Source organism: Papilio xuthus, unplaced genomic scaffold (assembly GCF_000836235.2).
Source record: "Papilio xuthus unplaced genomic scaffold, Pxut_1.1 DF829660.1, whole genome shotgun sequence".
Lineage (NCBI taxonomy): Eukaryota > Metazoa > Arthropoda > Insecta > Lepidoptera > Papilionidae > Papilio > Papilio xuthus.
The window spans coordinates 2532689-2560223 of NW_013528989.1; the positions used below are offsets into that span (position 1 = coordinate 2532689).

The window sequence follows — 27535 nt, forward strand, 5'->3', positions numbered from 1 at the left end:
TATTCACAGTCACCTAAAGCTTGTCACAATTAGGGCTTTGCCCCGCGATGTCGGGACCGGCGTCTGACCGCTCAGAAGACACGGTCCTGGTACCCAGAATCAGCAACGGGTTGCGAGGGCTTCGCCTGTGCACCAGCGACGTGATGATGATGACGCAAGTGTGCTGGCCTCCGTGGTGGCGCTAAGTATTCGAACATACTCTGTGTGTGTTGGGCGAGCATGTTCGCTAAATCACATGGCATAGGGTCCGTCCAGAAGAAATCATGATTCAACGCCGTGTCTGCATCATATCTGTAATAAATTTATTTTAATAAGCTTGTGCACATATATTTTTTTAAATATAACAAGAGGGTAAAGGAGCAGAGGGACACCGAGGTGTTCAACGACGCCCATGGACATCAGCAATACCAGAGGAACCGCAGATGCGTAGTGCATTTACCACCCCACTAAATATCAGTGTCAAAAACTAGTAAAATAAAAATTGTATTAACCGAATTAAGCTATAAGTTTTTTATTTATTACCGTTTTGCAGGATCCAATTGCAGCAATTTGTCGAGTAAATCACAACCATATGGGTCCTTAACATAAGGCTTTAGGCGTTCCTGAAACAATATAAAGTGATATAATAATCAAATTTTAATCAATTGAAGGGTTTATGGTGCAGTTGACATTTGACCAGCCCGGCCAGATCAAAATCTAGGTTTGATCGCCTCCATGCATTAATGTGTCTTAGTTAAAATTTCATACGCATCTAACAATCTTACAGTGAAGGAAAACATTGTGATGCTGCACATTTCTGAAAAAGTCAAAGATATGTGTGCAGTTAACCCGCACTGGGCCAGCATTGACTATGGCCTAGTCACCCATAACTGTATCAGCAAAATTATTATTTTCACAAACCTTGACCTTCCTCTTCTGGCCCTTGGGGAGTTCCATTTTATTGTACAGATCCAGGTTCTCAACTCCTGGCCACACATCAGGTGTGCAGGAACCACATAGTTGGGATATTAAGATCAATTGCTGCTGTTCTGTAGGACCCTGGGATTAAAAAGATGGTCAAAAAATCTGGTTCTAGCACAATCCCTTAGATATAGAGAAACTGCAGTTTACAATGATACTCGTTAATTCTCTATGATTCCTGGTAAATGTCTTTTAAATATAAAGTTTGCAGTAATTTCTCAAAATAATTAAAAGTCTGAAATTTGGTATTTGCCGCATTGCATGGAATTTAATTTTTACTTAATTTAGGTGTTGGATTTTTTTTTCTTTTTGACAATATTATCAGATTTTTGTTAATTAACAATATTTCTTGTACCATTCCTAGTTACGACAATAGTCGAATCACGGGATTCGAACTCTCGGCCATATGATCGAAAATCCATACCCTTAACCATTAGGCTATTAGTGATTAGAAATGAGTCATTAACATATATGTTGAAGATAACACATGTTACTTTGCTAACCTGCATAATAGGCGATCTAGTCCACATTTCCGCCATAATGCATCCAGCACCCCACATATCTACGGGAGGACCGTAATTTCTATCACCTGCAATTTTTTTATACTTTAATGGCAAATGTGCAAGTAGCCAGTGATAATTTGTCATACAAATGAATATAAAACCTCCATACAAGTAACAACATAGTTTTAAAGGGATTTTTGTTTGTCTAACTCACCTAATAACAACTCCGGTGGTCTATACCACAATGTGACCACTCTGTTAGTATATTTGTTGACTTGTCCAGCCTTCGCAACGCTGAAGGCTCGAGCTAGACCGAAATCTGCCAACTTTAACACACCATTCTTTGTTATCAACACATTAGCTGCTTTCATATCTCTATGTAATATTTTATTACTATGTATATAATATAAACCATTCAACAATTGCTGCATAACCTTTTTAATTTCTCCTAAACTAAATTTAACATTAACATTTGATAGCAAACCCGCCAAATCGTGTTCACAAAAATCGAATACTAAATAAAATGTCGAACGATATTTATTATGCAATGTCGCTTTTGTACGACATATTTCTATTAAATTGACGACATTATCGTGTTTGAGAAGTTGTAAAATTTTAATTTCACGCAGAGCTGTTATGGGAAAGCCTTCTTTTTCGTTGTCCATAAGTACTTTTTTCATCGCAACGAATTTCTTACTACTATTCCTTGCTCGTGCTTTGAAAACTTCACCAAAGGTGCCTTGACCTATTTTGGCGACTTTCTCGTACTTGGAAGACTCGTCGCAGAAGGGAAAGTCAAAGTCTTCAATGTATTTTTCTTTTTCTCTCATATTTAGAATTGTCGAACTTGTGCTCAAGACGGGAGCTGGCTCCCGCTGAGCGTTAACGTTTTGCATTTTGGAAGCAATTATGGCTGTTGTAACGGAAGAACGGTGTTAAGAGTTTTATTTGTTAGAACTTTCTTTTATTTTCATTAAATTTCTATGATACAGAAACGTTTATATCATAAGAAATTGGAAATTAAAAACGTCAAAACTTGTAAAGATGACAAAGTCAAGAAGTCACGAAGTGTTAAGCAAGTGTCAGAGTCAAATAGATAAAGATAAAAAATAATTAAATTTCTGCAGTCATTAAACACACATCATAAATGCAATAAACTTTTTATATGTTAAGAAGATTTCTGTTTCCATTTTTTCAGATAGGCTCTTCGAATTTCATTTTACGTATTCATCAAACGATTTTTAAATCAGGAAAATTAAGTAAAGTTTAGGTGTTTACTTTAGGTTATCTGTTTAAAAATCATCGATTAAATTGAATTGACAGTTATGAAATGTCATAAATGTCAAGTCAGCAGTCGCGTCAAGTCATGAAGGTGTCTTAGTTTTGGATATTTGAAAATTTTCACTGTCTACAATAAAGGAATTTAATTCTTCCTAAATTTTCGTATAAAAGGTATTTAGTCCAATCATGATCTATTTATATTTATTGCCTTTTCTAAGTACAAGATGCTTTTGTACATCGATAGCTTTCTATGCAGTATTGATCCAAAAATGGAAAATAGGCCAACTCTTTGTATATCATGTTTTTATCTTTGTTTTTTTGTTATCGGTTTATGAAATTAGTTTAAAATTGTATTTTTCAGAATGCGTCATCCGTATTGTACGCCCACAAAGATATAAAGTCACTTATCATTTGCTATTTATTTAATTGTTCAATAAATCTTATTTATTTACGTAAAGTTCTCGACCGTCGATATATTTACATATTTTTTTCTAAGTTTATAGCGTATTTATTTAAAACTTTAGTAATGGCGAGTGACTCCAGCTCAGCAGTGCTAGACCTGAACGATGGGGACATCACAGAGGACATGGAGGCTCCTAGTGTCACTGATGATGCGGTGGATGGAGCCCCCTTGATTATGGAGCATGGCTATGATATTGCTGTCAAGGTAACTGCTAGTAAACAAACTGATTTTTTTATATTAGGTGTTCGATAATAAAAAAAATATAAGTTATGGGGCTTGCAGCCTACCCTAAGTTAGTGACTAGGTCATTGTCACGTATCTTTGACATTTCTTCACTGATATGTGCAGCATCACAATGTTTTCACCGTAAGAACATTAAATTATGTCATTTTAGCACTATCTACTTTCATTGTATAAGTTTTAAAATGTTAATTCCGGTTTGTAGGTAGATGCACCAATGAAGCAGTTGTCAACATTAGAAACTTTTGTGACGTACCGGGTACGCTGCGTGTGTGCTCGATGGCCGACTCCATCATTTGTTAGAAGACGGTACAATCATTTCAAGGTATGAAATAATATCATTATTACGTTTGAATCTCCTTATTTAGCTACAAAACTTAGCCTACCCAATATACGAGTGACAGCCATAGTCAATGGCCCAGTGCGGTAACACTTCATACAAATCTTTGATATATGTGCAGCTACACAATGTTTTCCATGACTGTAAAAATATAAGATAAATACATATGACATTCTTACATGGAGGGGATCGTAGTTGGACGTTTTTGATTACGGTCCAGTTGGGTCAATTGCTTGACAACTGAGTAACTGACGATCCATCCTATTAATCTATACTTATATTATAAAAAGTAAAGATTTGTTTGGTTGTTTGCATTTAGATATTGAAATTACTGAACTGATTTGAATAATTCTTTTACTGTTAGTAAGCTATATTACTACTAACATGAGCTAATCATCATCAGTTCACTATACGTCCCCACCGAGGGGCTCGGAGCCTACCCTGAGTTTGAATCCCGCCATGTACCAATGTGTTTTTCGATTTCCGATTTACATATGTACATTTATTCGAAGTTCTTACGGTGAAGGAAAACATCGTGATGCTGCACATATCTGAGAAAGTCAATGATATGTGTGAAGTCAACCCGCACTTGACCAGCGTGGTTGACTATAGCCTAATTACCCTTAACATGAGCTAATATGAATTGTTAAAAATATGTTTTTTAATTCCGCTGGTGAGCTGCTGGTGAAAGCTTATCAGTGATAAATTGTTAAGTGTGTGTGTTAGTTGCTTCACCGAAGGCTGTGTGCGGGTGCTCCGCTACTGGCGCCGCCAGCGCTGCCGCCGCTGCACTCCGCGCGCCAGCAGCTGGACAGATACCAGCCAGCTTTTGTACATATACGTGCGTTGGCATTGCACGCATTCTTAGGTATGTAGTTTTAGACATTATTAGTTTTTTTTATAAAACAGAAGGGGGCAAACGAGCATAGGGAACACCGAGGTGTTCAACTACGCCCATGGACATCAGCAATACCAAAAGAACCGCAGATGCGTTGCCGGTCGAGGCTGTGCGAGGCAGGAAGTTTCGCGCAAACCACACGCTTGTGGATTGCCAGCCATCGAGAGAGTTAAAATCATTTGTCGCGAATGACGTGCTTTCGTAACAAAGTGAAGTCAGATTGATTAGTGAGGGGACATAAACGTCGACATTTTAGTAAGGCTAGTGTTGAGTCAATACATTGGCTCATTTTCGGATTTACTTGCTAACAGTTGTGTTGAAACGTACAGACAGAACAGAACCTTCTAATTAACAAAGACACTTTTAACCATTTTTTAGTTGCAATTTTATGACTTTCCCCCTTCCCAGCCTTTTCTTTTAAGGAAAGGATGGGAAGTGAAAGTGGACTTTCCGGATGAGAGGATGCATGGAAAGGGAAGATATTTTTTCTCTCTGTGCATCCTCTCCTCCGTGGATTAAAATCAAGTGACCTTTTGTGATATTTTATCACTAAGTATTCAAAATTAAATCAATGTATTATTATTTAATTTATTTGATAAGTTAATCACCCCTTAGTGTAGTCTCCGAGTCCCTAAGTGGGGATGTATAGTGAGCTGATGATGAATGAATTAAATAAAATATATATTGTATGCTCCAGATCGAGTGGCGAAGCACCCCATATTGACACATAGCGAGGACTTCAGACTGTTTGTTACCACACCTGATGAAGAATTTGATAAGGTATTTCTACGACCCAATAGCTGTAAAAAAAGATATTGTATTCTTCCATTTATGTCTATCAGCTCCTTTCTCTAACATATCCACTTTCTTCCGTCTACTTTTGTATCCAAATTAATCTCTATATTTTCTTATACTATCTGTGAGCCTTAATTAGTACATTGATTCGTCTTTATGTAGTCTATGTGTTCTTCCAGACTATGTTCTACATCTGTGATAAATTTCAGCGAGATCTGTTCAGCCATTCCGGAGATATCTTCTAACAAACATTTAAACATTTGCATTTATAATATTAGTAATATTATATTTTATTATTTTGTCAATTTAATAAATAAAAATCTGGATGACCGAAAATTGTATTTTTTTGTAAATTATATTTAAGTAGGAATTACTAATAAAATGATGAAATATGAATAATATTTTTCCATCTTACCGATAGAAAAAGTTAAGTTTATGTTTAAGTTGATTATCGATAAAACACGAATAAAATGACATTTTCTAAAAATGATTCCTAGCTAGATCGATTTATCGCCCCCGAAACCCCCTATATACTAAATTTTATGAAAATCTTTGGAGCCGATTCCGAGATTACAATTATATATATATACAGGTCCCAAAAGGTTACGTACATAGGAAGGGGGATGATAGGGGTGGTCACAAGGGTCACCAAAAAAATTAAATAAAAATTTCCCTCTGGGTATTAAAAAAAATAAAGGGCATTTTTTAAAAACTTAAAAATTTTACACCTCCTGGGGCAATTTTGTAACCGATGACCTACAAATATTGCTACATTTAAAAAAAAGCTATTACGTTGTCGTCAATAACCCTTTATCAATATGAAATAAAAAAAAACAATACAACTAAGAAAGATTTTAAACAAAATTAAAATTGCCCCAGAAGGTGTAAAATTTTTAAGTTTTTAAAAAATGCCCTTTATTTTTATTAATACCCAGAGGGGAATTTTTATTTAATTTTTCTGGTGACCCTTGTGACCACCCCTATCATCCCCCTTCCTATGTACGTAACCTTTTGGTACACCTGTATATACAAGAATTGATCATTTAAAGATATAAGATATGTTTTTAGTTGAAAGAAATTTCTCTTTTAAATTAATTTCCTCTTGATTGTATGTGTGATTATTTTCAGGTATTCAAGAGTGAAAATAATGCATTAAATCTTTGGGGTCTTAGTAGTGCTTTGTACGGCAGCGGAGAATCTAAACCAGCACCTAATGGAGCTAGGTGAGACATTTATATACATACAGATATTTGCATGTCAAATTATTATGTTTTTTTTTATATCATAAGATGTCAAACGAGCGAGCAGTCACCTGAAATCGCTGAAATAGCGAAGTGACCGTTGCCCATAGACATACGCAATTGCATATACCTTGCCTACCTTTAATCTGCAGGAGAGAGTGCACAGAAATAAAATATTTTCCCTTCCCATGCATCTCATCCGGAAAGTTCACTTCCACTTCCCATTCTTTCCTTTTAAGAAAAAGTTTGGGAAGGGAAAGAGGAGTAAATTCGGTCTCCGGGACACACACTCATCAGACTGTACGCGGAAAGCTTCCACTTGAGGCGTATCTTCTGTATGGTCGTGGTATTTCACCGGACGAGCCGGAAGAATTCCTGCGAAGATGTTAAAGCTCGCTCTACTAAGTAAATTTGACGAAAAGGCGAAGGACTGGTTTCAGTTTAATACCCGCAAACATGGAATAAGGACCCCCAATATGGGGTCAAAGTCCCCAATATTGAGATAAACCCCCAAAACCCTTAGGTATTCCCTAGACCCCCAAATAACATGGGATCTTTAATATGAGGTCAAGACCCCCAATATGGGATTAAAGACCCGAGTATGGCATCATGGACCCCCAATAAGGGGCTCAATGTGGAATCAAAGACCTCCAAGCTTGAATCCAGGAGCCCCAATATGTTTTTTAAGGGTTCTAATAATTTCTCTTGCTTTTTTTCTTTAAAAGTTTTTTTTTTTCAGAGTACAAGACCCAGAGTTCACAGCAGCAGCGGACTATTTGCAGTCTTTAGAGCAGAAGCTGACCACACTCTGCTCGCTTACAACTAAATTGTACAAAGGTTCTGTAGCACTCAGCGGGGAATATATGAGGTATTTTATATCTATATATATATAAAAGAAAGTGGTGTTAGTTACACTATTTATAACTCAAGAACGACTTTACCGATATGACTGAAAATTGTTGAGGAGGTAGCTTAGAGCTAGGAGACGGACATAGGATACTATTTATTCATTTTTTTTTTTAAATTTATGATGAGAATTATTTTCAACAAGTTATTTAACATATCTATATATTAAGTTTTTTTATATATATATCGACGCGGACGGAGTCACGGGCGAAAGCTAGTATTATATACTTTATTTAATATATATACATTTGAAGTTAAATAAGCAAGAAACCTTTATAAAAGAGAAATTTGGATAAGATAGGTCTATAAGCAAGTTATCCGGGTCTTTTCTGGTTTCTCGCTTATCAAGTTGCAAATGTTTTTATGATAAATTTTGTAAATTAATTAAAAAAAAGTGTTTTAGTTAGTTTGTAGTCTTACTAATATTATAAATGTGAATGTTTAGATGGAATTTGTTAGAAGGTATCTCCGGAAGGGGTGAACGGATCTTGATGAAATTTGTTATACATATAGAACATAGTCTGGAAGAACACATAGACTACTTAAGTTTTTTTAATTGCGTGTTGATAGTCGCGTGCGATAGCTAGTATTAAAATAAAAATGTATCTTATAATATTCTGATTTGATTAATATATTTAGTGTATGTATGCAGTTTGCGAGGTGCATGTGGTGCGTGGGGCGCTGCGGGTGCTGCGCTGGCTGGCGGGGCGTGCGCCGCCGCGAACGCGCGCGCCGGAGCCCCGCTGCGTCACCGAGCTGCACTCCCCTTGCTTGCAGCGTACGCACGTGCGCACACGCACAAAATACGACACAGAAACGCTTTACATGGTGAGAGATAGATGGCGCTGGAGTCTGATTAGAACACGCTATCAAAATGTTTGTTTTGAATTGATTATTGGATTGTAATCATCGTCATCAGCTCACTATACGTCCCCACTGAGGGGCTCGGAGTCTACCCTAAGTTATGTGACTATGTGATAGTGAATGCTGACCAAGTGCAGTGACTTCACACATATCTTTGACATTCACAGATATGTGCAGCATCACGATGTTTTCCTTCACACTAACAACATAAGATAAATGTACATATGTAACACATTGCTACATGGCGGGATTCGAACCCAGGACCTACAGATTGCAAGTCAAGTGCTTGACCACTGAGCCACCGTCGCTCCTTGGATTGTAATATGATTTTTTATTTTCAGCTGCTTACGTATCTGGAGGGAATACAGATGACTTGCACAACAAGTAAGTACTTTTTTACTAATTATTAATATTATAAATGCGAATGTATGGATGGATGGATGTTAGAAGGTAGCTCCAGAACAGCTGCATGGATCTCGCTGTAATTTAGCATAGAACTTAGTCGGGAAGAATACAAAGACTTCTAATTAAGTTTATTTTTTAATTCAACACAGACTAAGTCGCAGGCAACAGCTATGTACAAAATAACTCTAAACATCATCATCATCAACCTGCCGTAATACCTATCGAGGGTCGGCACAGTATGTACTACTCCTCCATACATCTCTATTAGTCGTCATATCCGAGTCTACCCCCTTCATATGCATATCCTCTAAACACATTAATAAATTATCTTGCAACTTCCAGGTTAGAACAAGCTTCAGAAGCACTCCGTTCAGAACTCTCCGATTGGATACCAAAGACAAGAGCTGAAGTCAAATCTCTACTCCTCGAGTTGGCTGACAGACAAGTCAACACGCACGCTCAGACCCTGGCTGGCTGGCAGCAGGCACTCAGACTGGCTACAGGGTCTGATGTCTCCGAGATCTTCAAAACAGTATCAAAGACTGCTGTACAGAATTTATCATCGTCAAAATGCAGAGCAGATACACCAACAGACAAGGATTTTGAAGATCTAGACAATTATAGTGTGGAAGTATCATCTGAAAATTCTATAAGTGAAGTGGTAAATGATAGTGTTGTAGGCAATGTTGATGTGCATTTAGAGTCGAGTGCAAGTGTTCAAGTGAATTCTGATGAGAAGACTGAAGAGAAAGTTTCCGATCCGTTGCAAGATTTCTCCGAAGTGGACTTATCTTGAGTTTGTGATACTGTGCTGTTGGATGTTTTTGAGTTTTAGCTGTCTGAAGATCTTTTGAATTGGTGAGTCTAATTTCAGAAAATCTGTTTTTTTTCCCCTAAATTACAAGTAAACATAGGCTAGTAATGAGAAGGGATGTAATAATAAAATTATATCTCTCTAATAAAGTTGAATAACAAAACAATCATTATTTAGGCATTTTTGTCTAAATTATCAATTGAATTTGTATGATATTTGAACACAACTGTGGGTTTCTGAGACAAAAATCCCCGTTTAAAGTGATGATGATGATATGTTTTTATATGAAGATTTTGGTATCAGAAACCCACAGTAAGTGCATTATTATTTGGATAATATAGGATTCATTTTATTTATATTTGTATAAAGTACATTCTTTTTAATTTTTACTTAACCTCTATTTAATTTGGTATTTGTATATATTGAAAAATGTGTCAAAATATAAATTAATATTGAATTTTTATTGCCAAAAAACATTTATTAATATATTTTCATAGCTTCGTTTGTAAAATAAAAAGTAAAATATTCACTATCATAAACCATCAACGCCAAAATGGCGAAAATCAAATAGGCACAAAATACCACGCCTTTTAGCCAGTCCATTTAGAGGTGTGCCTGTTTGTAGGACTTAATTTTAGCCCACATATCTTTCTATCTTTTTCATGTGATTTCTCAATGATTTGGTTTTTAAGTTGTGAAATTATTAGAGATGCGATATGTTTTTTGGCAATGGAAATTCAGTTATAGTAACTTTTAGTAGAAAAATTGTATAGTGAAGTATAGAATAAAATGTATTATAAGTCACAGTGGGTTTCTGAGATATAAAACTCTCAGATGTTTTATACAGAGATTTTCGGTCTCGGAAACCCACGTTTAGAAGTATATAGCATTTTTAGACACATTGGGCTTCTAAGAAATAATATATAAGCCATGTATTTATCCAATTGACATTTTTGTAAAGATGTCAACTCTGTTATGTTTTTATTGTTAACAACTAAACCGATTTTGAATTATGAGGTATTGTTTGGTACGTATTCTTCCCCTGAGTGTCATACATACAATTACTGTGGGTTTCTGAGCCCAAAATAAAAATATTAGACAGATAATTGGACGCATGGGAAGGGGAAATATTTATTTTCTATGCATCTCCTCCTCCGTCGATTGAAGGTAGTAGTCGCTTCGCTATTTCGGCGAATTCAGGTGACCATTTGTTAGTTTATCACCTTGTAATATAAATAAATCTGCTTAATACGAAATATTGTTTATGGCGACTAAAAACCGTAGATTCCTGACTGAATGTTAACTTACTAAATATTTATGGTCCTTTTGAGTCTTGATATATTGATGAATTTGTATTAAACCAAAGGAAATTGGTACAAGTGTATGAAATAAAACATAATAATGTTTCAAAATTAATATATTTAAGGCACTTATTTGTATATTTGTAATCATATCAAATATATACAAAATAATAGGTCAATTTTGCTCAAAAAAAAAAAATTTTTTTTTGGTTCATTTTTGCCCCATTAATTTTGTTTATATAGTTATTAAATTCAATGGAAATGAGAAATTATATTTTCTAATAAAATTAAATAAAAAATCTGTACACATATATTGTCTTAAAAGATAATTTTTATAAATTTTTTTTGAGTTGTTTGTTGAACAAAATTGGCTCATTATTTTGATTTCATCTTATTTCTTAACAATATTATTGTAAAAAAAACATTGTAAATATATGGGTATTTATTGAATAAATATAATAGACAACCGTTTGTGTTTTATTAAAATAAGTCTACAGTAAGTTTATAATCTTTAACTTTAAATTCAAGACATGGAAATATTCTTTGGTAAAGAAAATGCAAATCAGTATTTATTGGCAGTAAATAAGAAGCGATGGTGGCTCAGTGGTCAAGCACTTGACTTGTCTGCAGCTCCTAGGTTCGAATCCTGACTAAACCAATGTGTTACATATGTACATTTATGTTATGTTGTTAGTGTGAAGGTAAACATCGTGATGATGCACATATCTGAGAATGTCAAAGATGTGTGAAGTCACTGCACTTGGTCAGTGTGGTTGACTATGACCTAGTCACATAACTTAGGGTAGGCTCTGAACCCTCAGTGAGCTGATGATGATGATATTAAATAAAAAAATAAATATCTTACCAAAATTGAAAGAATTTTCAGTCGCGTAGTTTTAGTGTTATTTCTTTACAAACATATAAAAATACAAAAACTTCTATATAATATTAGTAACCTTAATCTATTTCAGATCTTAATTTAAGAACAACAATTGAACTTTGTTAAGCGAGAATCTAAAAGACTTCTATTTCACTCGCTTATAAGAGTTTCTTACCTGAGTTTCTCGCTTACGGAGGTCATCTGTTGGGACCGGACGAGTAACATTTATGAGTTCTTTTAGTCCGTTCTCGCTTACCCAGGATCGACTGTGTACTGAATAAGCGAGAATCATTGTCCAGTCCGAACTCCATAAGCGAGAAACTCGGTTTATAGAGAAACTTCTATAAGCGAGAGCCATTTTCAGTTTTTGACGGACGATCTAAATAAAGAAGAATTTCAGGATGGAGAGAAACCTCTATAAGCGAGAAAAGGATCGCGTTCCAATGTAATCCTATTCGGGATCGTCTGTATATACATTGAACTGGATAAGCTAGGATCATTGTCCAGTCTCGACCTCTATAAGCGAGAATTTTAGGTTGGAGAGAAACCTTTATAAGCGAGTCATTATCTGATCCCAACAGACGTCTTACATAAGCGAGAAACTCAGGGTAGAGAGAAATTTGTATGAGTGAGAAAAGGATCGCGTTCCAATGGACTCTTATTCGGGATCGTCTGTACATACAGTGAACTATATCAGCGAGAGTCATTGTCCAGTCTCTTTAGGGAGAGAAACCTCTATAAGCGAGAAAAATATCGAGATCCATTAGACTCGTGTCCAGGTTCAAAACCTGCATTTTATTTACAGCTTAGCTGTTATTTAATATTCAGAATGTTATTAAAGAAAGCATTCTTATAAACTAATTATTAAATAAGAGATTTTTAACCTCAAATAACAATGTTCCTTTTCAATATTTGTATTACGTATTTTTGATGGAAAGGACAAACGGATTTTTTTTTATATCATAAGATGACAAACGAGCGAGCGGTCACCTGAAATCGCTGAAATAGCGAAATGACCGTTGCCCATAGACATACGCAATTGCATATGAGGATGCATCATCTCATCCGGAAAGTCCACTTCCACTTCCCATCCTTTCCTTATAAGGAAATGGATGGGAAGAGAAAGAGGACTAAATGAGTCCTCCGGTACGCACACTCATCAGCGTGTAGTTGGAATAGCTTCCACTTGACGCCTGTCTTCTGTATGGTCGTGGTATTTCACCGGGGCAGCCGGGACTATTCCTGCGAAGATGTTAAAGCTGTTAAATTTAGAAGATATTTGAAGGGGAAACTTTATATATGTCCCAACTTCTGTCGAATATTACTGCAGATATCTATGGGCAGTAATTTCGCTATTTTGGCGAATATTTACTGTAAAATGTAGTGGAGTTTGATTATTTTTATATGTTTCTATTTGTTCGTTCTCTGTCCAAAGGTTTCGCTTCTTCTGGAGGATTCTCTTTTGGTTCGTTTTCATTCGTTTTTCTTCTCAAAAATGGTAATCCATTGGTTATGTTACCTGAAAAATTATATTAATTATTCTAAACTAGATGTAGTTCCAGACTCCGTATATACGAAATTTAAAAAAAAAACTTAATTTATATACATAAGCTACTATATGTTCTTCCAGATGCAGACATTCTGGAGTTACCTTCTAACAAACATCCATACATCCAAACTTTCACATTTATATTAGTCAGATTTCAATTAGACGTAAAATATAAAAAAATTCAAAATATTGTAAAAAGAAAAAACTGTAAACATTTATTAATTTTGAATACAAATAAAATGTAATAAAACTCATCATATGAAAAAAAAAACGGAAAAAAAATTTGAAAAAAATTTTTTTTTTTCCGAACTTACAAAAAATTTAAAAAAAATTGTACTTACTTATATCAAAGAAATGTCCTTTCTTGCCCACGTAGGCAATAATCCCTAAAATTATCAGAATCATTCCTAAACTCAGGAGAACCGGGCCTGAAGTCTTAGGTCTCTCGTAAGGCACAAATTCTACAGATTCTAGTATCAATGTTCTAGTGCCGTTGTACCTGGATGGAGGGTAGTCTGAAAAAAAAATGTGACACTAGGAAATATGAATCTTTTATAAGCAAAAACATTATTAATTATGATTTTTCAGACAAAGGAGACAAAAAAATATATTTTGAACCATACCATAACTTCAATAAAAAAAATCCGTCTCATTATGTTTTTTTTCTGTTTAAAAAAACTGATGTAAACGAGATCAGTTTTTATGCCTATCTCCTTTTAAAAAAAAGATTTCTAAATTTTAATTATTGTATTAATAAAAACACTAGTATATTTTGATATTATTAAATATTTTTAATTTTTTTATAATATAATAAATCTGTAAAATTGTTTTCGTATGTTTATAACATTGTTCTTATATGTACCTTTCTATAAAATATCATTAGCCTACCCTAAGTTATGTCAGGTCATAGTGAATGCTGGTCAAGTGCGGGTTGACTTCACACATATCTTTGACATTCACAGATATGTGCAGCATCACGATGTTTTCCTTCACACTAACAACATACGATAAATGTACATATGTAACACATTGCTACATGTCGGGATTCGAACCCAGGACCTGCAGATTGCAACTGCTTAACCCCTGAACCACCGACACTCTCAATGAAATATCAACAAATTAATCAATGACTTACTGTAAAAAACTTTGAAATGATAATCATCTTTGGGCAAACCATTCTCAAAGTTTGCGATCTTTCGTACCTTAGCTACTGGCTTTGGATGTACATTTGTATCCATCCAAATAATGAACTTATCACTCTAAAACAAGACAAAATGAATAACAATAGAAGCGACAATAGCGTAATGGTTAAGTGTACGGATATCCGATCACAAGGTCGGGGGTTCGAATCTAAACATTCGACTATTGTAAACCATGTCCTAGCACAAGCATAGAGCTTAGTTGAAATGGTAAAAAATTTCCAAAAAAACCTGCTAATATTTTAAATAATAAAAACAAGACAAAATGAACTTTATAAATAAAGGGTTAGGTTTAATATTGTAAAGCAGCAAAAAATATGCAAAAAAAAATTTTTTTTTTTAATTTTTCCAAAAAAAATCTTTTTTTTACTTAATTTTGTATATTTTCTTATTAAATATATCAAAAGATGTATATTATTAGCGAAAAATGAAAAAAAAAATTATAAAAAAAATCAATTTTATACTCTTTTATTAGAAAAAAAAATATGTGTCTCACCAAAAAACCTGTTGAATTTCCTTGACCGATGTCCCAAATACTTTTCTGCCAGTTTACTGGTTTTGTAAAATTATTTACTGCATCTTGTTTTTGAAATAAAAAAAATTATACGAAATTAAAATAATAAAAAAAAAACAAAAAATTACTAATATTATAAAAAAAATCTGTTTTTGTATGGGATATTAAATAGAATTCAAATTCGATAAAAAATATTTTTTTTGCTTATCTATATATATAAAAGAAAGTGATGTTAGTTACACTATTTATAACTCAAGAACGGCTTTACCGATATGACTGAAAATTGTTGAGGAGGTAGCTTAGAGCCAGGAGACGGACATAGGATACTATTTATGCATTTTCTTTTTCGAATTTATGCCTTGAAAAGCTGCTTTTTATTTAACTTGCTAATATTATAAATGCGAATGTTTTAATGGATGTGATGTGGATGGATGGGTGAGCTACACTAATTAAGTTTTTTTATATATCCACGCGGACGGAGTCGCGGGCGACAGTTAGTTTTAAATACATAAAACAATACACTTTAAATTACTTCTAAACATTACACGTACTAAAAAAAGTGAACATTTGTTATAATACTTACCGATATTAACAGGATTTTTGTATTTATCTCTTTCAGCATCACAAATGAGATCAATTTCATCCATTTGTATTTGCATTTTTGTATTAAACAGACGAAATGTATCTTAAATGTTAAAAAAACGGTGTGAATTAATTATTTAACATAACCCAGTAGATGATTACATAAACAGAAATGTAACATTCAATTGAAGGAGCATCGGTGACTCAGGAGTCAAGCACTTGACTTGTCTGCAGGTCCTGGGTTCGAATCCCGTCATGTAGCAATGTGTTACATATGTACATTTATCCTATGTTGTTAGTGTGAAGGAAAACATCGTGATGCACATATCTGAAAAATTCAAAGATATGTGTAAAGTCAACCCGCACTTGGCCAGTATTGACAATGGTCTAATCGCCCTTAACTTAGGGTAGGCTCCGAGCCCTTCAGTGGGGACGTATAGTGAGCTGATGATAATAAAAGAGGATATGTGTAAGAAGAGAGTGGATTTAAATATGACGGCTGATAGAGATGTATGGAGAACATACTATGCCGACCCTCTGTAGGGATAAAGGCAGATTGGTGACATATCCTAGCAGAGTGAGAACATGATTAGGGGCAACATCAGCTAAGCTTCTCATTAGTTGCGTGCCAGAGGTCCAAGGTTTTCTACCCCTACCCACCCCTATGGATTTAGATGAATAGGAAGGGGAATAATCCTCTATTTGTCCCTACTATGTTGATTACTAAGCAACGAATCTACAAATGGCGGTGTCTGTACACCACTTACTCATTTACAGACTATTTATTTATTAAAAATAGTTTTTTTTGTGTATATTGCATCTTTATGTAGTGTCTATGGTACCTACCATTAAACATAGCATCAGCTAATGCTCCACATGGTACAATTGGCTTCAAACCCTCTGAAGTGTTTGCGTATTGGTACGGCTGACACATATCTGACGGTGGTATTACTAACATTCCTGACCATTGTGATGAGTCACTAAAAATAACTTAAATATTATGAAGAGATCATACTAGTACTTATACTAGATACCCTATAGAAAGTCTTAACTATATCTAGCTGTTGCCCAGGTAAGTGTTCTTTCAGACTATGTTCTATAGCAGTGGTTCCCAAACTTATAGTCTACTGCCTACTTTGAGAATAAATATTTTTTTAGCGCCCCCATATTTTCACATATTTAAAAACTACTATAACTTCAAATTAAATTAATTAATTATTGTGACCTATATATGTATATTAACGGAGAATTGTAAAGGAAACTTTTACTATAACCCGCAACTTGAGACCTGCAGCAAGCACAAGGGGATGTTATCGCCCACTTTGGGATAGACTGTTATATATAAATGCCAAATTTCAACAAGATGTATTAAGTTTCGAAGTTACCTTCTAACAAACATCCATTAAACTAAACTTTCACATTTATATTACTAAGATTTATTTACTTTATTTATCTTTGTCTCATTTTATAATATAATTTTAGCTACCCTCATTTATATATAAAAATCCAAGAGAAAAAAATGTTCGTGGAGGTCTAGCGAAGGTTTAAAAGGTGAGGGAAATTGGAATAATTGCTTTGAAAACTGTTTAGGAACCTTTTTTTTAATTCCGCGCGAACGGAGTCACGGGCGACAGCTAGTTTTGTAATTTGAATTACTTTATATAACAATTTACACAAAATTACAAAAAAAAAAGTTAAATATCTAATGACTACTCTAAGACAACTTTCTCGCCTTTAGAGGTTAAAACAAACAATTAATCTCGCTTATAGAGGTTTCTCGCTTAACCAGTTTCAATAGTATTTTGCAGCAATAAGATTAAAGTGTACGCAGTGTTTTAAGACAACTAACTTAATCTTTATTACTAATTAACTAACTTAAACAGGGCGTCGATAGCTCAGGGGTTAAGCACTTGAATTGCAATCTGCAAGTCCTGGGTTTGAATCCCCGCCATGTATCAATGTGTTTTTCGATTTCTGATTTACATATGTACATTAGTCCGACGTTCTTACGGTGAAGGAAAACATCGTGATGCTGCACATATCTGAGAAGAAATACAAAGATATGTGTGAAGTTAACCCGCACTTGGCCAGCGTGGTTGACTATGACCTAATCACATAACTTAGGGTAGGCTCCGAGCCCCTCGTTGGGGACATATGAGCTGATGAACTTAATCTTTAACTATTACCTGGAATTAAATAATGGTCCAAACGTCTCTTTATATCCGTCTAATTCATAATAAAGAGTAACATTTCCTTTATAGTCTTCGTTCAATTTGAAATTAATGTCACATTTGCAGTCTCCGTTGATATTCTTGTTAAGATGTTGTGCGCATGTTTGTTCATCATCTAAATTGTTTTTACAATCTGTATAATTTATTAGATATCTCTTAGTATTTGTTTTTATTCCATGCTGAAAAAAAAAACTTTTTGATGATTTAACCCTTAATAGCCTAGAGTTTCAATTTTGATACCAATCTTTTAAACCTAATGTTTAACATTACTATTAGTTTTTTTAGGTTGGCTGTACCTATTTTACTGTTGTATATTCTTTCCAACGAAATTAAAAAAAAAAACAAATTTCATTATTGTTTTATTTTATCAAGCAAACACAGTAATATTAAAAATAAATCACTTTCGTATGTAAATCAGGCTACTAAGGGTTAATAGATTACTCCCATACTTTAGAGCGGCTATTAGAGAAAAATAGCGATAAATTGTGCTGATGAAATACAGCCAAACATGGATAAGAGAGAAATCTCTACAAGCAAGACATTGTATTCCCAATATCAACAGCCATAACAAGCAAGAAAAATACTCTGCTCCCTTGGACTCTGGAATTGTCACCTGAAATCACTGAAATAGTGAAGTCACCGTTGCCCATAGACATACGCAATTGCATATGCCTTGCCTACCTTAAATCTCAGCCGTAAAGTCCACTTCTACTTCCCATCCTTTTTATTATAAGAAAAAGGGTGGGAAGGGAAAGAGGACTATATAGGGCCCCCGGGACGCACACTCATCAGACAAAATGCGGAATTGCTTCCACTTGACGCCTGTCTTCTGTGTGGTCGTGGTATTTCACCGGGCGAGTCAGGCCAATTCGTGCGAAGATGTTAAAGCGGGCTCTACCACTGTAAAAATTAAGCTACATCTAAAAAATATTTTATAGATTTTTTTATTCTCCTTTAGAACTATGCCATAATTTTGACTAGAGTTTGGTATTGTAAAACATTCCGGTTTAAGCGTTGAACTTACCTTTGTTCTGCTGATCTCAATTATTCCAACTATAAGAAATACCAGAGTCAGAGCAATATACACTGCCAATGATAACTTAATCGCCGTTGATTCTGAAAAATAAAGAGATTTGGTACAACATGGTATATATAAATATTACAGTACCATTTTATAATATTTGCAGAGGAAAAATTACTAAATTTTTATCTTACTTACTTTTTAATTCCATTGTGCAACATTACAATTCTAGTACCGTATAAAAAGTTGTTTATTAGTAAAATTACTGTTTAAAAACTACTTTATAACTCCAGAGAACTGTGTATTGCCATGCAAAATAATCTTTTTTTTTAGAACTATGAAGTAAAAGGAAACTGGTGACTAATAAAAAGCTATTAAAGAGTATTTACTCACTTTTGTCTCTATAGTGTCTATCATTTATATATTTTATATAAGAGTATATTGGTGTCTATTTTAGATTAGTTTGACAATTCATTTGACAATTCACTAGAGATGGGTTGAATAAAATCGGTTTTGAAAATTATCGATTTTCGATGGATGTTCTCATAGAACTTGCAATCGAAAATTTTGTGATTATTGTTTTTGATTTAACTACAAATTAACATATTGCCAAACAAAAAGAAATGTTTTAATGTTTCTTTAGTTAGTTCCGCGAGACGTAAACCAAAATATCTGTAATAAATTCAAAAAGTAATAACATACCTGAGTATATTATAGTATTTATTCCTTCGATTTATATTATTAGAAGACCTATTCTCGATACTTCATAGTTGATTGTAATGGACGTACGGTCGACACTATGATAACCGTCTATTAAAGTACAACATTAATCTTTATAAAAAATTAATTCGATATTTTATAGGTGTCAATTGTCAAATAAACCTATCTTAAATAGACACACTATAATCGTTTTAAATAGCGATTTAATTTCAAAATTAACATTTCCACACAACGCATGTTGATCGATGATCCTTAAAAAGTGTATGTATTTCTTTCCTTAAAAAGTGTGTGTATGTATTTTGCAGCCGTTCTGGAGATAACTTTTAATAAACATCCATCCATCCAATAATTCGCATTTATAATATTAGTAAGATTGAACTACAACATAAATGTGTTATAGTCAATTATATATTAATACAGAGCTAATGAAAACATCTTGAGCAATTTATTGTTGGTCTTTTAGCGACTCTTGCTTTTTTTTTTAATTTTAATTCTTCGACCTATATTCAAATTATGCCAATTTTACGAATTTTATTTGTGACCAAAGTTTTAAATATTAAATATGTAGTTTCTGCATATAAGAAAGTTTTTATTAAACTGGAAATGATAATTTAAGGAAAATAAAACAACAAATTGACGTCATATTTTGTATTATCCGATTATTTATAGTAGCCAAACATTTAAATATAATTGAATAAAACTGTTTAACAGTTTATAATAATAAATAACATAGAAACACGTGCACCAAATATAAATAACTTTAATATATTTACTTAAATAAAATGATTGATTTAAAAAGCATTCAAAAAGTTTTAAAGCTCCGATTTAGCATTAAATATTTTATTAACAGAATATAAATTAGTATATAATTGGACTAAAAAAAACACAACTAAAAAATGTTTGTTGCGTTTACATGATTTGTTATATGGTCAATTTGCCCATTTGACGAATTATGAACCAATTTTCAATATTATTATAATTTGTCTAATTACCCAAGCTGTATAGTAATAAAATAGCGAAAAAAAATAAAATTTAATCTATTATTCAGTTAGATATATGATCCCTTGTCGGGAAGACTTCACGTAATATCCGGTAGCAGTCTTCCCAGGGGACCACTTTCGCTTTAACTTGCGGATTGGGAGATGACAATGTCTTCTTGATGACATCATCTAATGGGTAACCTCTTCTTGGGAATACTGTCGCCTGAAAATAAAGTACGAAATCGTATTTTTTAATTTTAATCTAGTTTAAAAACTAAGATTAAAACATAATCAATCAGTCGTTGATCTAGACTAGATTTTGGGGAGGAGCGGGTAGGAAAAAAAACTTTTTTTTTATTCCAAAGGCTCCTTTAGCTAGAGAATGAAAAAACTGACAAGTAGTTTTTGAGTTATCTATGTGGACTTATGGGAATTATCTTAGTAATTTGAAGTCATTTATATATCTTTTTTTTATATTTTTTGGATTTGTTGGGATAGTCGAACATCTACCAACCCCCAAGTTACACGTTTTCGGCAGTATACACCAAATAGTAATAAGTAAAAACCATTTTATAATCGATTAATTGCAACTTGTGATTGAAATTTAAGAAACTCGATGTTATGGTCAATTTTTTTTTGTCGTCATCCAGCTTTTATAGTACCTTAATCAGATTACGTTATTCACAATTTTGAGTTACATATACAACTGTGATGACGAAGGTGAATCATTCTGGAGGACGGAAACTTGCTTCCTATTCAGTGAAGGTTGGTAAGGAGATGAACGTATACTTACATGAGGTGGTAATGTCGTTGCAGGACAGAAATCATTTCTGCCATCACCGCTGTATATAATATTAGCGTACGGCTTCTGACACCATTTCCCTAGAGCTATCGACTTGCAGAGATTAGTCGGACAACGGGGACAGGTCGACTGATGCATACAAGGCTCTATATACAAACGATCGTTCTTCCAGAATGCCCTGTTTGTAATTACAGCGGTCACTGCGTCCTATAACAATAGTTAAATAAAAATACTCTCCTTCTTACCTTTTTTAGGGGAATTGGAGTCCGTGGTTGAGGGGACATTTACTAAGTAAAATACCCTATTTCTGTCCTTTTTGTAAATTTAATGTAATGTAGCAAATTCTTTGAGATGTCAGAGTCTTCGAGATGTCGGAGTCTTGGAGATGATGGAAATATTTATGAGCACAAGTAAAGTCAGCTGCATAAATATGTGTACATTCACATAGCTTTAGAAACTTGTATATGTATTGAAAAGTATGAATCTTCGAAATGGCTCAACCGATCTTGAAATTTGGTACAGATGTAGAACATAAACTCCAGTAATTAAGTTTTTTTAATTACGCGCGGACGGGGTCGTGAGCAACAAATAGTTTATCCATATTTATGCAGCTGACTGTACCAAATATAATGTCAATTGCCGAATCGATTATTATCGATAATCGATTCTGAAAGATGACAGTTGAAATTATCGACGAACAAAAAAAAACAGACGAATTCAGAACCTTTTTCTTTTTGAAGTCGTTTAAAATGTATAACAAAATCTTTTCGTGATGAACTTATATTTAAAGTGCATAAACCTAGTTACTTCCCCTTAGACAAATGCTTACGTCATGACAAGGTGTGACGTCATCATTTAACATAATATCACTAACGTATGATGTCATTACATGTTGAACATATGACATTGTACAAAACATGCAAATTAAATGAGAAAAATATAATATACTAGCTGTCGCCCGCGACTCCGTCCGCGCGGGATTAAAAATAGATGTTGGCCGATTGTCAGACCTACTCAATATGCTCACAAAATTTCATGAGAATCGGTCAAGCCGTTTCGGAGGAGTATGGGAAGGAAAATTGTGACACGACAATTTTATATATAAGATTATGCAACTAGCTGTAGCCTGCGACTCCGACCGGAATTTAAAAAAAAAAAACTAAATCAGTAGCCTATGTTTTCTTCCAGACTGACAATTTTTGTTGAGCCGTTATGAAGATACCTTCTAACAAACATCCATCCATCTAAACATTCGCTTAAGAAAGTAACGAGTTAGAAAATATTTGACATCCTTTTCACTCTTATAAAAAAGAGAGAGAAGGATATATTTTAACCGACTTCAAAAGAGTCGCAAGAGTATATTTTGTACAGATTTTCCGGTAATGAAAATCTTACTTATAAAAGCGAATGTTTAAATATATGTTTGTTAAAAGGTATCTTCACGGCTTCAATTGATGACATTTGTCATAGATATAGAACATAGTCTGGAAGAACACATAGACTACTTAATATGTTTTTTTTTATTCCGCCCAGACGGAATCGCCGGGGACCGTTATTCCACAATAAATAAATACTGTAAATCAGCTATTTCTCCCAAGACAAGTAACAACATAGTAATGATAAACATACATATATATTTTACATATAATATAGTACTATGACGTCATTTGGCTTGTTTTAAATACGATCTATTTTTGCGCAATATTTTATTTCGTAGTTCGCCATTTTATTTTTAATCTTGGCTGACGAGAATTTCTTTAATAACAAACTTATTCAACGTTATTAAAAAAAAAAACTAATTAAAAAGGAAAATGGCTTAGTTTTATGTAAATTTGTTCAGAACTGTAAACTATAAGAAAAAAAAGTTGTAAAGTAATTTAATTCTTTCCAAAACTAGTACTATAAATAAAGAAACGTCCCTTTTTTTCGATTTACTTTAAAGTTGGTTTCCGAGACCAAAATTCGTATACAACATATCGTCATCCCTGTCATTATCTTTGACAAAACAGAGATAACAATATGTTTTAAACGTAGATTTTATTCTTAGAAACCCACGGAAAAATTTTCCTTAAATATTACAAGCGAAATATATAATATTTTAAATTTTTATATGAGGATCTATATCAGTGGTTCCCAAACTTATTTTGTCTACTGCCCACTTTGAGAATAAATATTTTTTTAGCGCCCCCATATTTTCACAAATTTAAAAACCACTATAACTTCAAATTAAATTAATTAATTATTGTGACCTATATATGTATATTAACGGAGAGTTCTAAATGAAACTTTTACTATAACCCGCAACTTGAGACCTGCAGCGCCCACTTTGGGAAAGACGGGTCTAGGTCATATCTACGTCGCGGCACTGAGAAGGCGGCTTAACCAGAAAGTAAGGAGCTGGAACCAAAAAACCAAGACAGGTTGATGCAAGCCTGACATAACCACTCTTGTCCCCGCAATAATTGTACGCGTAAGGCGTTAAAAAAGGTCATGTCTAAATCAAAACTTTAAGCCAGTATTAGCTAGAATCATTTCTCGCGAATAACGTGCTTTCGTTACAAAGTCAAGTGTCAGAATGAATATTAAGGGGACGTAAACGTCGACATTTTAAGGCTAATGTTGAGTCAATACTCTGACACATTTTCTGATTTACTTCCTAACAGTACCTAGATCTTACCTGCAGTCCGTGAGTCTTTAACCAATGGTTGACAAAGACGGTATTAGCATCTGATAAGATGAGTACATCCCACTTGTTTGCAGCTAATGTTGTGATCAGCTGTTCAATACCAGGGGTGGGTCGCATGGAGGCGATACTGTCCAAGATGTCATCGGGATGCATACCCGCTGAATACGCGTGTTCGAATACCTGATGACGAAATATTTATTTTTAGACTACCTGTTGCAGAAGACTCCGTCCGTGCGGAAATAATAAAAAACTTAATTAGTATGTGTTCTTCCAGACTATGTTCTACATCTATGCCCAGTTTCATCGAGATCCTTTGAGCATAAGCATTTTGACATTTCTAACTTCCTGTTACCCGCTGTCGCTTATGAATTAGGGCAGCGGATGGAAAACCGCGATCTCTATTGAGTCAAGGTCGTTCGAGCGTATTGATACTGAGCCAAAATTATACCCATGGCCATGAATATGTTTTAAATCAAACTATTTCTATGTCTACGCAAAAAAAAATACTTTCTTGGAATAACTCAGAATAGATGATACAGTTTGGATGGAGTTAGTTAAACGGTATCTCCAGCTAAACGCATCTGCAGTTGCTCTGGTGTTGCAGATGTCTATGGGTGTCGTTGATCACCTCGGTGTATCCGCCGCTTGTTTGCCCCTTACTCTTATAAAAAAAACGGATCACGCTGATATACATAGATTTAGAACATAGTCTGATATAACACATGGGCTACTAATAAGTTTTAAATTACATATTAAGCTGTCAACGACTGTATGTCTGTGACAAGGTAAGAGAAGTGCAAAAGAAATAGCTGACTAACTTTTTATGGGTCATGGAACAGTGGAAACCCACTACATAGACACGCGAACGATCTACGTACATCATAGGTGTAACAAATTACCGACTGAAACAAATGCTATATTACGCAAGACCTTCGTAGAATTGTACGCGGAAGTATCATAATTAAATACACGTGCAAAGCGGTTAGGAAGAGATCTTTGTATGACGTAAGGGTAGGGCGAGGTGGGGCGAACGCCCAGGGCGGCGACCGTAAGGGTAAGTCCGTACCGTTTAAGTCGGATATACTAGGGCGCTTGTGGTGCCCCCTAAGGTCCAGTTAAAGGAATTCCAACTACAGTCTGATGAGTGTACGTGCCGGAGGATTTATTTTAGTCTTTTGTCCCTATCTACCCTTTTCTTACAAGAAAAGCACAGGAAGGGGAAATATTGTCACTTTATGCTTCCTATCCTTAATCGATTAGGCGCTTGTGATGCCCCCTAAGGTCCAGTTAAAGGAATTCCAACTACAGTCTGATGAGTGTACGTGTCGGAGGACTCATTTTAGTCTTCTGTCCCTTTCTACCCTTTTCTTACAAGAAAAGCACAGGAAGGGGAAATATTGTCATTTTATGCTTCCTATCCTTAATCGATTAAAGGTAGGCAACGCATCTGCAATTACGGTTGTATATGGGCACCGGTCGGTTTTCTATTTCCGCGTATTCAGGTGGCCCGTTTATTTGAAACCTAATATAAAAAAATCGACTTATATCATTCTCTGTGCGGTCAAAAGGCTACCTAGGTAATTACATAGTAAAATTTAATCTACTTTATCAGTAACCGATAAAGTTGATCGAGATTTATTATCTGATAAGAGCCAAGTTCATCTCAATGCCAGGACTAACATAAAATATAATTAAGTTTCAACTTAAATGACTTAACTCAAAATTTTTCGCTTTTTTTTAATATGCCCTACGATTTTAAGTTAATAGCGAATTTTAAGTACAAATAAAGATAAATTAATGGACGTAAAATCAACAAATTCGTGATGTAATTGTGTGACGTCATTAACACGATTCCCATACGTGTTCTGACCGCAGTCACGTATACAAACATATTTAAACGAGCATTCGATTTCCACTGCCATGATTTTTTTTTCTATGACTGATTGTCACTGTTTGCCTTGAGGAGGCATTTACAGCTTCACCGGGCTTGAGGTGGCCGAGCGCAGATGTCACTTAGCCTAAACCTCGTTTAAGTGTCCAATCTAGAGGGCTCCGTTAGGAACCTCGGCTCGGGCCGTTACTTCGTTATTATTACCGGATTGGATCCACTGCCTTTAGCTCATACAAAAATGTATGAAGTACTCTAGTTCTTACTAGTATTATAAATGCGAAAGTTTCGATGAATGGATGGATTGTTAGAATGTTCAGCAGAATGGTGGCATGAATCTCGCTTTAATTTAGGTATAGATATGGAGCAGAATCTGGAAGAACACAAAGGCTCATTTTTTTCCTAATTCCGCGCAGACTGAGTCGCGGGCAACAGTTAGTATGTTTATATATAATGAGCGTGTTTTCGGCAATTAAAATACATAGCTAGGATTATATAGGAAACTTGAAATAAATAATATCGAATACAAAACTGGAGAAAAAAACAAAATCGCTTGGTTTATTGTCGTAATGTCTGATTGGTAAAGTTAAATTAAAATCATAAAATTAAGTCTCAGCCACAAATCTTTAACATTTAAAAACAAATTATTTAAAAAAACAAAACAAATTTTATGTTAGGAAATTATAAAAAAATAAATATTGATTCAACTTTTTTTTCTATCGATAAAAATCACGTTATTGGATTATTTAAAAAATAAGAATAATAGTTATTTGATTATCTACTTCCTAGGTTTTCATGGATGTAAATATACATGATAATTAAATGAGTTAATTTCGAAACATGAACAAAGCATGAGTTAAGTATTATTAATATTTTTTTTGTTAGTTATAAACTTAAAAGTTAACTTACATTGCTCATGTAAGGTGTCCAGTCGTGGTTTCCGGCTTCCCATTCGGGCGGAGGTTTTTTTTCACGTAGTCTATTGATAATTGTAGCATCAGAATCATCGTCAACAATAGTACGATCAAAATCAAATACTGCTAAAGACGCCATTTTTTCAAAATGCGCGCGCAACCTTCCACAGCTGCAAAGACAATGATGTTTCACCAAAATTATGTCATAAATGTGTCATGGTACCATGACATAGAGCTATGGCGAATTTTTCCAGCTGCTACTGTTTGCGCGCGCAAAGTACAAGTGAAAAATCTCAGTATAATTTTAGTTTCCTTTAGTTTTCTTAACAATACAGATTATAACCCTGAAACTGAAAAATGACGTGATTCGCTGATTCGTTTTCTAAACGTTCCGTTTTGACATTTTTCTTTTCGTGCAAAAATCTAAAGGTCGAGTAATTTAATTGTTTTGAAGTTAGTTATTTTTATACGTATTTTTTCTTTCTATTTACAATTTGTTTTTAGTTTTAAATTGTAAGCAGCTAGGTTTTATAGCTATTTCATAGATATAAAATATAT

At 34.2% G+C, this 27535-nt stretch overlaps 4 protein-coding genes across 4 annotated transcripts; 1 reads left to right on the forward strand and 3 right to left on the reverse strand.

Annotated features, from left to right (window-relative positions):
- Nucleotides 1-27: 27 nt before the first annotated feature.
- Nucleotides 28-2525, reverse strand: Cdk9 (Cyclin-dependent kinase 9). The gene is made up of 5 exons (XM_013308418.1): nt 1678-2525; nt 1464-1549; nt 901-1038; nt 523-602; nt 28-291 (listed from the first exon to the last, which is right to left on the reverse strand). The coding sequence occupies exons 1-5, from the start codon at nt 2357-2359 to the stop codon at nt 72-74; spliced, it is 1206 nt and encodes a 401-aa protein (XP_013163872.1). The 5' UTR covers nt 2360-2525; the 3' UTR covers nt 28-71.
- A 290-nt stretch (nt 2526-2815) lies between these two features.
- On the forward strand, nt 2816-9975 carry LOC106115213 (sorting nexin-30). Its single transcript, XM_013308534.1, has 9 exons — nt 2816-2915; nt 3269-3411; nt 3653-3772; nt 4514-4655; nt 5383-5465; nt 6609-6703; nt 7461-7582; nt 8842-8875; nt 9239-9975. Exons 2-9 carry the CDS (start codon nt 3271-3273, stop codon nt 9690-9692), a joined length of 1191 nt encoding a protein of 396 aa, XP_013163988.1. The 5' UTR covers nt 2816-2915; nt 3269-3270; the 3' UTR covers nt 9693-9975.
- A 3113-nt stretch (nt 9976-13088) lies between these two features.
- Nucleotides 13089-19395, reverse strand: LOC106115246 (cell cycle control protein 50C-like). The gene is made up of 9 exons (XM_013308577.1): nt 19186-19395; nt 18991-19082; nt 17922-18145; nt 16582-16715; nt 15737-15838; nt 15136-15218; nt 14576-14699; nt 13782-13955; nt 13089-13410 (listed from the first exon to the last, which is right to left on the reverse strand). The coding sequence occupies exons 1-9, from the start codon at nt 19196-19198 to the stop codon at nt 13292-13294; spliced, it is 1065 nt and encodes a 354-aa protein (XP_013164031.1). The 5' UTR covers nt 19199-19395; the 3' UTR covers nt 13089-13291.
- A 1156-nt stretch (nt 19396-20551) lies between these two features.
- LOC106115906 (pyridoxal phosphate phosphatase PHOSPHO2) lies at nt 20552-27356 on the reverse strand. The gene is made up of 4 exons (XM_013309551.1): nt 26973-27356; nt 24167-24355; nt 21481-21696; nt 20552-20910 (listed from the first exon to the last, which is right to left on the reverse strand). Exons 1-4 carry the CDS (start codon nt 27114-27116, stop codon nt 20752-20754), a joined length of 708 nt encoding a protein of 235 aa, XP_013165005.1. The 5' UTR covers nt 27117-27356; the 3' UTR covers nt 20552-20751.
- Between the last annotated feature and the right edge of the window lie 179 nt (nt 27357-27535).

Bases quoted from the DNA above. Each gene is read 5' to 3' on its own strand.
- Cdk9 (XM_013308418.1), bottom strand. From the start codon at position 2,359: ATGCAAAACGTTAACGCTCAGCGGGAGCCAGCTCCCGTCTTGAGCACA. The intron at 1,039-1,463 runs GTTAGCAAAGTA...TTTTAATCCCAG, and splicing joins CTAGATCGCCTATTATGCAG to GGTCCTACAGAACAGCAGCA. The intron at 292-522 runs GTAATAAATAAA...AATTTATTACAG, and splicing joins CAATTGGATCCTGCAAAACG to ATATGATGCAGACACGGCGT.
- LOC106115213 (XM_013308534.1), top strand. From the start codon at position 3,271: ATGGCGAGTGACTCCAGCTCAGCAGTGCTAGACCTGAACGATGGGGAC. The intron at 4,656-5,382 runs GTATGTAGTTTT...TGTATGCTCCAG, and splicing joins GGCATTGCACGCATTCTTAG to ATCGAGTGGCGAAGCACCCC. The intron at 6,704-7,460 runs GTGAGACATTTA...TTTTTTTTTCAG, and splicing joins CCAGCACCTAATGGAGCTAG to AGTACAAGACCCAGAGTTCA.
- LOC106115246 (XM_013308577.1), bottom strand. The intron at 13,956-14,575 runs GTAAGTCATTGA...TTTTTTTTTCAG, and splicing joins TCATTTCAAAGTTTTTTACA to ACTACCCTCCATCCAGGTAC. The intron at 13,411-13,781 runs GTAAGTACAATT...ATAATTTTTCAG, and splicing joins AGGACATTTCTTTGATATAA to GTAACATAACCAATGGATTA.
- LOC106115906 (XM_013309551.1), bottom strand. From the start codon at position 27,116: ATGGCGTCTTTAGCAGTATTTGATTTTGATCGTACTATTGTTGACGAT. The intron at 24,356-26,972 runs GTAAGTTAACTT...TTTCGTCATCAG, and splicing joins GGACACCTTACATGAGCAAT to GTATTCGAACACGCGTATTC. The intron at 20,911-21,480 runs GTAAGTATACGT...CTTTATTTTCAG, and splicing joins CAACGACATTACCACCTCAT to GCGACAGTATTCCCAAGAAG.